The sequence below is a fragment of the Plutella xylostella genome, chromosome Z (assembly GCF_932276165.1).
Source record: "Plutella xylostella chromosome Z, ilPluXylo3.1, whole genome shotgun sequence".
NCBI lineage: Eukaryota > Metazoa > Arthropoda > Insecta > Lepidoptera > Plutellidae > Plutella > Plutella xylostella.
The window spans coordinates 8,371,401-8,385,673 of NC_064012.1; the positions used below are offsets into that span (position 1 = coordinate 8,371,401).

The 14,273-nt window shown below is 37.3% G+C and overlaps 1 protein-coding gene across 1 annotated transcript in view; it reads left to right on the forward strand.

The window, feature by feature from the left end:
• Window positions 1-1,622: 1,622 nt before the first annotated feature.
• Window positions 1,623-14,273, forward strand: part of LOC105388780 (LIM/homeobox protein Awh) — a 32,268-nt gene continuing 19,617 nt past the window's right edge. Inside the window, exon 1 of the mRNA XM_011559750.3 lies at window positions 1,623-1,794. Within this exon, the coding sequence (XP_011558052.3) occupies window positions 1,789-1,794 (6 nt within the window). The 5' untranslated portion in view covers window positions 1,623-1,788. The remainder of the gene's footprint in view (window positions 1,795-14,273) is intronic.

Consider the following 14,273-nt stretch of genomic DNA (forward strand, 5'->3'; position numbering starts at 1 on the left):
TTTGTAAGGTGTATAAATAACTGATACTATGTGTAGCATATAAAACTTCTAAGAGTTATCAGGGACACTGATCAAAATCTTATTACCTACACCTATTTCACTTCTTTGTTAGAGACTCCCGTAGATCAGTCCTTTAATTTCAGACACAATCTACTCGTATCTTCATTAAAATTCATAACTGTGTTGATAGTCCATATGCTACGCAATTGCAGGTGTGCTGATGGCACTAGCCGATAGACCAGTGATCAGACACAGTGGCAGGTACATTCACGCAATAACTGATCTACGCACTTGAACTACCGCGAAGAATACCGCAACGCTATCAATACCATCTGCGGATGCATCTTGTTTACAGTCATAATTGGTCACCCTCAGAAATATCGTAGAAAAGGGGTGGCAAACAAAGAGTAATCAAGGGCCAAACTCCAGCAATCGAATCAATTAATATTCCGCTTACCTGAATAAGAGATATGATCTTTCCGATGAATCAATTTCGAATGGATATTTTCGTAGAGTAAAAAAATGAAAAGTTGAAAAGGCGGCAATTCGCGCCGGAAGTGTCTCTCGGATATCTAGCCGTCGATAAATGCGAATAATTGCCTCCCCTGGAACAGCTCGGTCCCTCCAGGCGGGAACCCCTCCTCCGCTCCCGATGTCCCACCCCGTCTGTTTCGTGGGTCAGCCAGAATTTTTCAAATTTTATAATTAAGATCCCCATTTAAGTTAGGCCTGTGATAGCTAGTGCTAATAGGCGTATGTAGCATGTGTAATCGGTAGCTATAATTACATTCTTAAAATTTCCGTGCCACTGCTCCGGCAAGTGACAATTTGTCACTTGAAGTCGGGACACTCGACAACCCGGCAGAATATAGGAGATGGGGCAAACCGAGGATAATCCCATGATTGGTCGTAATGACTTAATTTGTGCGGTGTGTGGGGCCACTCGAGACTTGATTGGTGATTGGTGATCGATTGGTCATCGTGATCGTGACCATTGCAGCCTTAGTTTTTGTGCGTACAAATTAAATCGAATGGGTCGTTTAAGATTTGCTGTAGGTAAACGAAACTATTGATTGAATTCTTTTCGGTTTTACTGCATTTTTTCTTAGTATTGTGTCTTTTGCGTATTTTGGATTGCTTTGGTAATGGTGCACGAATTAAATGTACCTATAAATTTTGTGTTAAGTATTTGAGTGTTTTTTCTATTTTGAACTGATGAATTTTTATGTTGTTTATTTCGCTATTCATTAATAATCATAATTAACAACTTACTTACCGAAACATTAATTGACAACATCCGCCACAATGTCTTAAAAACAAAAGTAATCATCCCAATTAATTTAATAACATGCTAATATTTAATTTCATTGTAGCCAATAGCCAAACTAAGCAGATAAGTCTCCGTCAAAAAAACGAAACCAGCCGTGGATTAATAATTCAGGTGGGTCTCTTTGCTGTACTTTATATAAGACTACGCAATGGAGTAATGATCTACGCGGCAGCCCGACTACGTCGCTGGGCCACGCCCCTGTGGCCATGGACCAATGAGGAGCCTCGCAGTTCCACGGAGGCCGGGGGTAGTGGCACCGCCTTCTTTTGTCCAGGGCCAGTTGTCATTGAGCCGGCCCCGTGGATACTCGTGTATGACTCCTCTGATTCAGCAGTGTGTAGTCAGGCAGTGGTGCGCGGTGAAGTGGAATGCTGTGAGATCGGATGTGGTGAGCCGATGCTGAGCCGCGGGGCACCCTGGGGCACCAGATCGACCAAGTGTTGGGTGTGAAGGAGGAGATGAAGGTAGTAAAGCTATTGGTTATTCGTTTTGATACGTAGTCATAGGTGCTAGACTAGTGCTAGAACTGTAGGGAGCTTTTCCGCTGTATAGTATATTTTTCCAGCTGCGTTATTTTAATTAAGTAATCAAAGTATGTGCTTAAATTAGGTGAGAATGAATACTTGTACCTATAGCTGGGACTTCGGTGTTGTTATTCGTTACCTACTAGGCATAAGTACTTATTTACTACCTATTACCGTTATTGAAAAAAAAAAAACTGATTACAAAAAATAGGCCTAAATGTGCGTAAATGAACTTAAAGCCTTATTGGAACATAATGTACAATTTAGTAAACTGTTAGCTGGTGCCAAATATACTAATTACCTAGTATGTGTTAGATACGAGAAGTCACTAAGGCATAGATACACAGGTGCTGGAAATGCATAAAGATAGGTAAGTACTTCTCTACCCAATACCTATGTACTAAGTACTTACCTATAATAATGTCGATATCTGACTAAACCTTTGCCATATCTGAAAACAGTCATCATCTGGTCTGATATGAATGTGTTTTAAAATTGTTATAATTGCTACTTGACTGACCTATAACGTGATTTACAAAGTTTATTTTCATGTAAACTTTTTATTTGTGATATTGAGTAGGTGTAGGAGTGGATTTAATTATTCACCAGTAGGTAGGTAGGACTGTTATGTATGTAGTATTCTACACATTCTTAATTTCTTACTATTCACGGGGTTTATTTTAGCTACATAAACCCTTTTACCTTACCTAATAACATTTTTGTGACAATTTCTATACTTACCTACTGTATAGTTAGTTATCAACTATACTAAGTAGGTACTTACTACTACTTACCAAAATCATTGAAAGAAATTGTATTCATTTTCATAAAAATAAAAGTTAGCACCTTTCCAAAACAGCATCGTTAGTTACTTATGGATCATACCTATTCCTATTACAAACTATGTATTTTAAGGTTTTAAAATAATACAGAGAGCAATGTCATGCCCTCTAAAGATTTACGTACAGGATCAAACAGGGTCAGGGTTAAACTGAAAGATTGTCACGACAAATAGCAAAGATGTTTTTTTAAACCTAATACCCATTTCACATCGCGTATTACCGAAATCGATAAATAAAAGGTATCTAATTTGCGAGGCTATTGTAAATTTTGTGAGGTTATCCAGTTTAATCCTTTGATAAATAATACGAACTTGATATAGTGTCACATACAAAAACGAAGCTAAATAAATACTGTCAAACCGAGGTAAACGTATTGTACCAATGAACATCGTCTCAAATCTTCTTACCGAACTAATTCCTAATAAGAACTTACTTAGAAAGTAAGGTGTGATAAATAAAATGACACTGACGCTCCATCTAGTTCGTATTGTTTATAAAAGGATTATTCAGTAATATCAGAAGTGCCTCATATTGCTGCGTTGCTCGGAGGCCCGTGGCGAAGTTACTGAACTGTTTTCAATAGTTTTTACATATAGAATGCCTCTACCAAAACGGTTTAGTTGAGCAAGATTTAGATGGAGTGTCTGTGCAAAAGGAGCGTCTCGACCAATAACACCCCACTTCTACCATTGAGGTCTTATTTTGATTGATGATTATTTTGGTTAGAAGATTGGTAACTTTATGCAATGGCACAACGGTTGTCATGAGATGAACAGTACAGTTTGACAGCAAACAAAACACGGTTCATTTCATTTGTTTTTGTATGTAACACACCTAAGGCCTTGGTCTCCTATTTACGCCGTAGTTCGCGTCCAGCGTCACGCCGTAGGCCGCGTCACGATGCTCACTATAGAAATGTACTGATGCGGTCTCCCTCACACGCCGACGTTGGCGCGTAGACATAATGAGCATTGTGACGCGGCCTACGGCGGTGACACTTGACGCGACCTACGGAGTAAATAGGAGACCCGGGCCTAAGATAGAACTTCTTGTTCCTATATCAATATCGTTATAAGACGCGCGTGCGATCTAGGTGACTATTGCCAAGTTGCAGAACGGGGCATTGAGCAATAATGTCGGCACTCGGCATTAAATCTATGTCTGTCTCTTTCTATCCGTATAATGTCTAAGCATACATTTAAGGTCTACTCTAGCATATAGATCTTACTAAAAATCAAAAGAAAATTACAAAAGCTATAGGTATGACCAAAAATGCAATAAAACTTCACTACATAGAATCAAAAAAAGTAGGAAAGTTTGTTTCAATAGGTTTATAACACATATTTTTTATAGACTGAAAATAAACAGCCCATGCATAGAAATATGACCAAAACACTTACAGTTTTTCGAATTCTATAAGCACCCTATTTTACTTGCTAACTTATATTACATTTTAAACTGATATAAATGTGCGCTTTCTGGACATGAAGGGTCTTGAAAGACAGACAGACAACAATGTGATCATATAAGTATACTTTCCTTTTTTGTGGTATTGGTATCCCTTGGCTGGTGTACCCGTTTACTATACACAATATTGAAATTTCCGTTTATTTGTACTTATTCCTACATACCTACAGTGTTAAAAAAATATTTTCATGTAAAGAGTTTTTTGAAGTTTCTTAAAATGTTTAACCGTGATTAGTCTCATCCAGTCTCATCCCATTGATCAGCATTTATTCCTATAGGTATTATTAAGAAACTAAATTAGCGAAAGCAGTCCCGTTGCCTCCGATCATAATAATTATAATGCCTATATTGTTCCGCAGGCTGAGTGGATGTTAAACAATGTATAGAATAAAATACTATAACTTTATTACACATAACAAACGCAACATACAAAATATAGAAACAATATATATAATTTGTTACAAAATAAACAAAATATAAACGAAGCGGCTCTATCGCTAACAAAGATCTCTTACAGAAAACTTTCCAAAAGAAACAAAAATACAGGAAACAAATTTGCAATAAACGCTCAGTTCCTGTACAGGATTTGCAAGTAATTTTCAATGTTTCTTAATTGCAATTTAATGATCGTAACTGATCATAGAAGTATCACATGGCTGACATGGCACAATCACTTATTGGATGGGTTACCGATTTCAATTGTTTTCGGGTCGCTTCCGTGCTTCTGATTATAACTGGTTGCCGTTTCGGGAGTAGACGTAAAGCCTACTGCCAGAGGCCTTCGGGCAGCTTGGAAACATCTGACAGTCGGGTTGACCACTTACCCGACACCTTTCTCAGCTCAAGCTTTCTTGTGTTCGGGTCCAGCACCAATCCACACTGGACCCGCGTGGTGGACTATGCCTAAAATCCTTCCATCATTGGAATGAGACCCTTGACCCAGCTGTAGGGACGTGATAGGTTGTGATGATGATGATGGTTGAGAGATCATAATGATATCTTTCTGTCAGTTTGATCTAACCAATTCATAGATAATAAAGACTTTTGCACCAAGTAAAAACTTCGTGTTTCGTTCAGTAGTGGACTGGTATTCGTGGTCCGGTGGCCGTGCGTCGGCCGGCCTCAAGACACCGCCGCACCGCGGGGGTCACCACCACTAAATAACATATTAGCTCCAAAGCCGCCGCCACACCGCCATATTTCTCCACTTTTCGAATATCGGAATATATCGACGATGACAGAAACGATTTATCGGTTGCACCCGATTCCAGTTTAATCGGATTTTAACTAATACTCGGCGGACTTACACGAGCGGCCGCAGCGTTCTTTTGTCGCGGCCAGAATTAATAGCCTTTAATACTAATGTTGTGTTGCTCGTCTGCTCAGGCTCTACAAACAACTGGTATTTTCAGAATAGGTACGTGTTATATTATTATTTATATCCCGAGCCCAAGCCCCGTAAGTGACAAGACGCTCCGTAAATCAAACTGCAGTGATGCGGGACTTTGCCACCTACATTATTGTCGCTGCTGCGAGGAATACAAAAAGGGATGTTTATTTTCTTCGCACACCCACTTATAATTTCGTTATAACCGCAAAAGAAGTATGTATGTACATTATATTCTTACAGTTTTATATTCACATTCACACACAGTACTTAAAATTCTGAGTAAACTAATCTACATTTATTCCAAAAACTGAAATAAAGTTTATTTTTAAATATCTTTAAACCCAATACCTACATCCAAAAATTAGTATCATAATCGGTCTATAACTGACAAAAATATCAGTGGTCATACATAAAAAATACATACGGACGAATTGTAAAAATCTGTTATGTCTGGTCTAGCAATGGGTCACCGGGACGTAAGTGCTTAATTGTTGTGGCAGTCGTACTCATAAAAAAGTAGAACGACTCCGAACTGAAAAAAATCGAAACGCAAATTAAAAAAAAATATATATATATATATATATATTATATTGTATATAATTGTGTATTATAATACATGTAGTAGGCGTATGTACTTGTGTGTATTTTTTATTTATTTTTTGCTTATATTTAGTGTGTAGTAGATAATAATAACTTAAATTATACTATATTCCTTGAGTAAGTACACTGTACCCCTTTTATATCTCTAGTCCATCCATCCAAAGGTTGTCTGGAAGAGATCGCTATAAGCGATAAGACCGCCTTTTGTACCCTAGTTAAGTGTCTATGTAAAATTGTTAATCATTTCTTGGTGTACAAATAAAGAATACTCTATCTATCTATCTATCTATCTATCTATCTACTCGTATTACCATTCTTAAATATTTAGGAACACGACGATGCTATGATTTTAAAACCTTATAAGTTTTTTTATTATTACAAACTTAAAGGGCCTTATCACAAAAACTTAGACAGTATTTATCAGGTGTCAAACGCCTACAAAATCTGTCAAATTTCGTTATATAAACACTTGTTAAACAGTATTTAATGTTTTTTGTGGTAGTACAGATAAGGTCTTACAATTTAGTAATTCGTATAAAGTTAGGTAGTATTTATAGGTACTACTACATACCTACTTCAATACATTAAGGTTTTGAGTAAGTTTTATGTGCTTGGTATGTTTTTTTTTGTGAAGTTGGAATGTAGTGGCGAATATGCAGGAACGAACCGCATCGAATCGGATCTTTATGGTCCGCTGCATGACGACGGATTTTCTCGTATTATATATTAGCTTATACTTATTATACATATATTTTTCAAGTTTTGCCTGTAGGTAGAGCAAGAATATCCTGATATTTACGAGATCGATTATTTGCGGTCCTGCATTCTTGGATATTTATGATCACGGAGTAAAGTCATATCGAATATAACAGAAAAACCATAATGTAATAATACATATATGTAAAGTATGCCTACAATTGTCGACTTTCTGTGATGTGAAACTGTAAATCTTTAAATACAATTATGTAAGCCATGGTAATTGTAAAGCTCTTTTGGGGTCTCGGCACTAGATTTTTTTTATCAGAGTGGTTCTATGTCGGCACTGCTGCCCTATTACTTTCCCATAATTAAGTAAGTAAATCTCAATAATCCAGATTCTTTCTGTAAACATTTCATAATTAATATATTATGTTAATTACACAATCATAATTTACAAACCTAACACCGTTTACTTGTCTTTTATGTCTTGGATTAGGTACCTACACTCATAATTCTTTTCCCTGCTTTTATTTTTTAATTTAATCAGTTCATCACTTTATCTTTAATATTTTATCATACAACAGAATATATAGTAATTAAAAACACCGAAAAAAACTTACTTACACTTAAATAATGCAATCAAATTAAATTAGTCTTGACGCCAAAGCTTCCGTAATGAAAAAGTCAAAATAAATCTACCTACGTATCTAACATCGTGGCTGAACTAATAAGCTACCGTTTTGGCCCTTTGAAAGTAATATTCTGTTGTAGATAAAAATCTAGAGGTGTTGTAAGAGCCGACGGCCGGGGCGGGACGGGGCGTTATACACGTTTAGATTATCCTACCAGATAACCACTTCAATAAAAAAACGTACCAACAACACCGAAACAAAAATCAAGATTGCTGTGTAGAAGCAGATTGAATAAAAACATACTCCAACTCAACATATAAACACGTATATGTATCGTATGCTTAAAGATGTGTGCGTTTTGGCATATTTACGGAAATTCAACAAACATCTTCAGTTTCAGGTAATTAGATTGCTCTGTTGTACGTAATATCCTCAAAACTAACGCCCATGTACTTTATACCTTTCTCTACAAACAAGTAATACTTAAGTCAAGTAACATTTTTACGTAACATATCACCCGAAAGTAAATCAGAGGAACCGTGGCAGTGCAAACAAACCCCAGCGCTCGGTAATTTTTACACCTTTGAAAATGATAAGTGGTGTTTATGAAAAATAAACAATTTGGCGGAGGCTCGCGCGGCCGCAGCGGACGTTGTAAATCTGAGCCGGACAGGACACTCGTGCCTCGCGCCCGTTCCGACTGACTGGACCAAATGTTGCACTACGTTACGTTGCGTTAGTCCTCAAGTGAATAAATCACAAATTTACGGATATTATGTACTTATAAGGTTAACGAAAACAAGCTACCCCTAATTAACTACAAGAATCTCGCTAGATTCGTAGATTTTTTTGTGAAGTGCCAAAGTTTTTTAATATTGTTTGTACTTAGACATAAAATTTAGAAACGTAAACATTTTGTCACGATTCTATCGCCAATAGAGTCAACCTCCGCCTATGGACAACAAAAACCACAATAATAAATGATTCAATTCGAGCCGAGACTTCGAACTCGAAGCGTTTTTTTTACAAAACATCGGCCGATATAGATAGATAAGATACGTTTAATCGACTCGGGCAGGAATCGAAAGATCGATTAATAAGACGATGTGTGAAGTACCAAGACATGGATTCCAGGGCCATAGAGCACTGCCTGGTGTTGACCCTTCTCGGGTTAGTTCTCAATGGAACTAATAGTTGATCTCACGAATTAAATATTCTAAGTTCTAACAAATAAGCATTACAGAATGACTAGTAGCTTAGATAGTAAATCACAAAACGATTTTATGAACATGTCAAGAGAAGAGTAATTTAAATATGGTTTTACCCTAGATTTTTTTTATTATTTACGACTATTTCAAAGTTTTGCATAAAGTTAATATACGGTATGGAAGTTGAGTCGTAGATATTCGCATTCCTTAAAAATCATTTATCTTATGTCTTAACATCTGCAGGGTCAGACTATTTCGGTAAAACGGGTGTAACTTAAAAGGTGAGGTTAGCGAGGCTACAAGTATTAATCATATCCATGCATTGTGTGCTTGCACTGTGATCGATCATCTTCGCATATCGACAAACACTATGTGAGCACACAAATCATGATGTTGTCTTTTTCTAAACGACTGCAAGTGATAGAGACAGCTTCCACAGATTTACGTGATTTTAAATTTGTGAATTTACTTACTGAAATATCAGACCAAATTACTCTGTAAGCTGGTGTTGGAGGCATCAAGGGCTAGCGTTCGATAGCTTGGTACATTTTTATCGTAACACAAACGGCAGGTTAGTCTGTCCACTTCGCAAGCCGCCGCCCACAAGCCTCTCATAAGCGGCACTTATACCAGGCGCGTGCTTAACAAATGTTCTCGTGTATGATACAATACAACTCCATACATCATCGCTAGCAGCGACCCAGTGAAACGGAGTTAATAATCGCCTCGAATGTAATCCTCTGGTAAGAACTCATTCTTGCCATAGAGCCAGCATCGCCCTCGATGGACGCTATTTATCAATTTATACATTTAATCTGTCTCTGTATTCTTATTCTGTATACGTTTTAAGTAAAATTGTATGAACGATATTAGATTTATTTATTTTCTCCGGTTTTGAGTGTTAAAGTAGAGCCTTATTTCCTACATTATTCACACAACGTAGAGCGGTGGGTTTTCGTTGAATGATTTATAATTTAAACTATACATTTTAATGGTGTCATGATCTTTTATAAGGCTAAGATATTATTATAATATTTATTAAACTTACGATAGCTAAAACTAGACACCCTTAGGATAGGTACCGTGTTAAACATGCTTTAAACTTTTATATGATAAAAATACTTACGTACCTTCTACAGTTCTACCTGACAAAAGTCATAAAAAGTATGGGTTCATAAAAACTATAGCACAAATAAATTCTTCAAGTGAAGCTCAAGCAAAGCTTTAAAAGATGACCAATCATGTTTTTTATCACTGATGCTTGAGAGTACGAAAGCTTTTGTGTAAATAAAATATTATTTACTTTAGATCCTCGTTGCGTGAGTCGATCTTTATAAATCTGGTTTAGTTCTTATCATATGTTATATATAAAGATTTATTTTGTAGATGGCACTGTGTGAACACCTCAAAGAAATTAGCTGTAGAAAACTTACAAAACCTGCAAATTTAAGTTTTGAAATATCTAATGCTGTTTAATAGACTCCAGATTTGATGCACCCTCAACAGGCGATCCGCTCAAGGAATGCATACCACGGCCGGGGACGAAACACATGTCTGTAGTAGTACGTCATCAACAAACAACTCTTCAATGGTCTCATGTGATCATGTGAAACACAAACTATCAATTGTTCGCTGCAGCCTGATAACTTAATACGACCTGTGTAAGCCGATGTACAGAAACTAAACTTTAATTCAAAGATGTTAAGGTGTACGATTAAGTGTAATGCTTTGTTATTTGCAGTAAGTTGGCCTCACTTGAGTAAATGTTCATTTGTTCAAAGCTCCCAAGCCGACCGGGACGGTCTGGACAAATAGAATATCGATTATTACAAATATAGTGCGCATTCCACAGATATACAATTATGAACGGTGGATTTTGATCTCGAAATAATTGAAATAAATGAGTTACAAAACCGATAACATAAAAAGGACCGAAAAATATGTCAAGGTAAATTTGCTCTTGGGGTCTCAGAAAAGTAGCTAGAACATGATCATCACGAGAATATGTTATGATATTTTTACTTCAAGATATATACTAAGTACTGATATAATACTTACGTATTTTATAGTCAGTATGTTTTTGAAATCAGTAGTTTATTTATGAAAACTTTGACTAGACACAGACGGGTCATGCACATGCAGGGTGATTTAAGAGTATTTATGGTGATTCAGCAGACTCTAAAACTTTGTCACCTACTGGAGATCTTTATCTTAGGTATCTACTGTAGCTGATATCCGTCATCAGTTCTTCACCTCTAACACATTCGACCTTGCTACTTTTTTTCGGATCATCTTGGTGTCGGTGGCATAGCAAGGGGCTTCGTGACCGATGTGGCTAATGCGCGGCTGTGCGCAGCAGTCAATGATGGATGCGCCCGCGCCGCTCTCCACACCTGCGCGCATGCGCCAGACCTCCTTACTTCATACTATACTTATATATAGATCTATCTAGCTACTTTTTGTTTAATACTACGTACTTCATACTATACTTATAGATTATATAGATAGAAACTTTTTCATACACTCCGTCGCCCAATCTTTAGATACTATTTGTGACGCAAAAGTTAAATTTACATACATAGAAAACAAACCTAGTATCAAACAAGTTGGATCCCTTGCTACTTTCAGTTCCTGTGAAACACTGTAATGAACTGAAAGCAGCAATGAACAAAGGCAGCAAATGAACCTCACTATGCAATATTCATGCATGATGCTGGTACACAGCATGACCTATATCATTTCGTTATCGCTATCACCCGGACAGATAAGCTTTGGTGGTGTTGGTTTTTGCCTAATTCTAGGTACTCTGCAAAAGCGATGTGCTTCTAGCACGTTTTAGCTTACCAGTGCTTTTAAAGTGTGTGAAATGTCAAGTGAAGTCTAGTAGAATCATCATTCATCATCATCAGCCTATAGCAGTCCACTGCTGGACGTAGGCCTCTCCCAAAGCATGCCACTGGATGCGATCTTTAGCTTTCCGCATCCAATCATAACCAGCCACCTTTCGCAAGTCGTCACCCCATCTAGCCGGAGGGCGTCCCATACTACGTTTGCCTAGTCGCGGTCTCCACTCCAGAACACCCATTGTGTTGTTTACCCCATCGGTCATCGGTTCTTCGACAGATGTAACCAGCCCACTGCCACTTAAGCTTACTAACTCGGTGAGCTATGTCGGTGACTTTAGTTCTCGAGTCGAATCATCATTACTATAGGCTATTTACACGGCGATAGGTTTCGCGATCTATAACGTGAAATTTGAGCACGAGAATTACGGCGGCACAGAGATTTCAGTCCTGAATATTTCTTCAACTCATAAAGCTCTATCTATATTGTATTGAACGCTAGGATTCAATCGAATAACCAATTTTCGAAAACTTCAATGGAAACAACCGAGATACCTTTCAATATTGGGCGGACGCTTTTGATACGAACCGGTTTCGTGTCGTAAACCGAATATGTTATTATATTACTTTGTCCATTCAAATTCAAATATCAATAAAATGGAAACAATTTCATTTCATAGCAACTGGCCAAAGACAAAGGCCTCGGGGCTTCATATATGAATTAAGGAATTATGAACACAAGGTATAATGGTATTCGTCGCGTCGCGTCGCTCGCCTAAAGCCGAAAGCCAAAGAACGGACCGACCTTTACTATCATAACGCTATGCATATTAAAGACCATCGTTTAATTTACTGGCTTCGTTTAATTCTTCTCTGTTCGCCCGACGATCACGTAATTAAACTAGAAATGGTCAAGTGAAGGAACAACTGGCGCCTAAAACTGTTTGAATTTTTTCTAATTTATACATCAATATCATTTCTCGGGGCATTATCGTAAAATGTGAATAGTATTTAATAGTGAGGAAGACGAGCCGCCCTATTACCGCGTGAGTTACGGACGGCCGGACGGCCGACCCTCGCCAGCACCCGTCATCGACTTTTGACTGCAGCGGATTGCGTAATCATTTATAAATAGTGAAATTAATTAATTCGGCCACCATCAAAAAATATTATTAAGGCTCTGGTAAAAGTACATACTTTGGATTCAGTGGGTAGCTACTTTACAGCCATCAAATGTACTTATTATAGACACTTTACTTATTAGTCTTATTACATAGGTAACTTACTTTTAACTGCATTTTCAAGTTGCAATATGGTTTTCAACTCAACGTCGTCGACCTAATGCTAAGGATACACGACGACACACGTGTATCCTTAGCATAACTGTATTGTAAGTGAGGACGATCATCAAGGAGGGAAGGCAATTATTGGGCGCCAGTAGGCCACACTATCCCAGACGTCACGGGACATAAATTTTAAAGAAAATATTAAAAATAAAAGGATTTAAATTAAATAACTTATAATATTTTATGCGTTGCAAAGTTAACATGTCTTGTCATAAACCTTTGACATCTAAAACGAAATCGGATATGTAATAAAAAAAAAACTTGTGCAGTAGAAATCAAACTTACAACTCTACCAACATACGTACCTTTTCGCATACCTTTCGTGATCAGTAAAGTCGTTTATTGATTCCCGGCAACATTACCTTTGATATTTTGCCCATTATTGCATGTAAACGCCGTTCCACTCTAATGCTGACGAAACTTTTTTTGCAATCTCCTTCAAATATACTTTTATATTTTTTCTAGTGTGCTGCCTTGATGAGCTCTTTATCTAAATTCGCATTAATTGCCAGACTGGAACGCTGACGAAGATTTATATGGCTACTAGTTACTTCGTTTAGTATATCCAACTCACCTAGGTACATAAATTCGTAAAAATTCTATGATAAATAGTTTAATACTTCCCTAAATATAATCAATAGCCTGAGTAAGAACCCGTTGATAGTGATTAGATTAAGTTGGTAACATGACATTGCTAAGACTCTTAGGAATGGCAAGACTTTATTTTCCTACATATTACTATTATTCATACACAGTTTTTTTCAATATTTTTGGCCTCAAATGCACAAATTTGCCTCAATTTCCAAATACGAAAACTCCCTTAACCCATTATATGGACCAGGAAGCTATGACTTGATCAAAGGTGCAGCGGCGAAACATGGCCCCCCATAGGAGGCAGCGGGGGTCGCGGGGGCTGCGGGGAGGGGAGGGGGGGACTATAATCACTGGCAATTAACCCCGGGATGCTCTCTCTACAGCTTCATACAGAGTACAGCGATACCTCCGGAAGGATAACTGCTGGAATATTCATGAGCTTTCCCCTTGCTGTGCTGGTGATTCCGGGACTGATTATAAATACACGTAATATTATTATGAGACAGTAATTGTCGTTGGTCCCTGTGTTTTTATAAGTACAAGTACAACCGAATTTCGAAAATGTATCATGAAATCACGTGATTGTTTTTCCCTTCAGTTTGGTTTTTATGAATTTCAGATTAAAGACTTGTTATTTTATATTATTATATTATATCTTATATATTATTATTTGTATACATACCTACCTACACTTCACTGTATTATTTGAGTGCAAATGCGCAGTGCAAAAATCGTAAATAGGTACATGTAAATGTAGATAAGTACACCTACTTAATTTGTGAACAGACAGAAACAGAA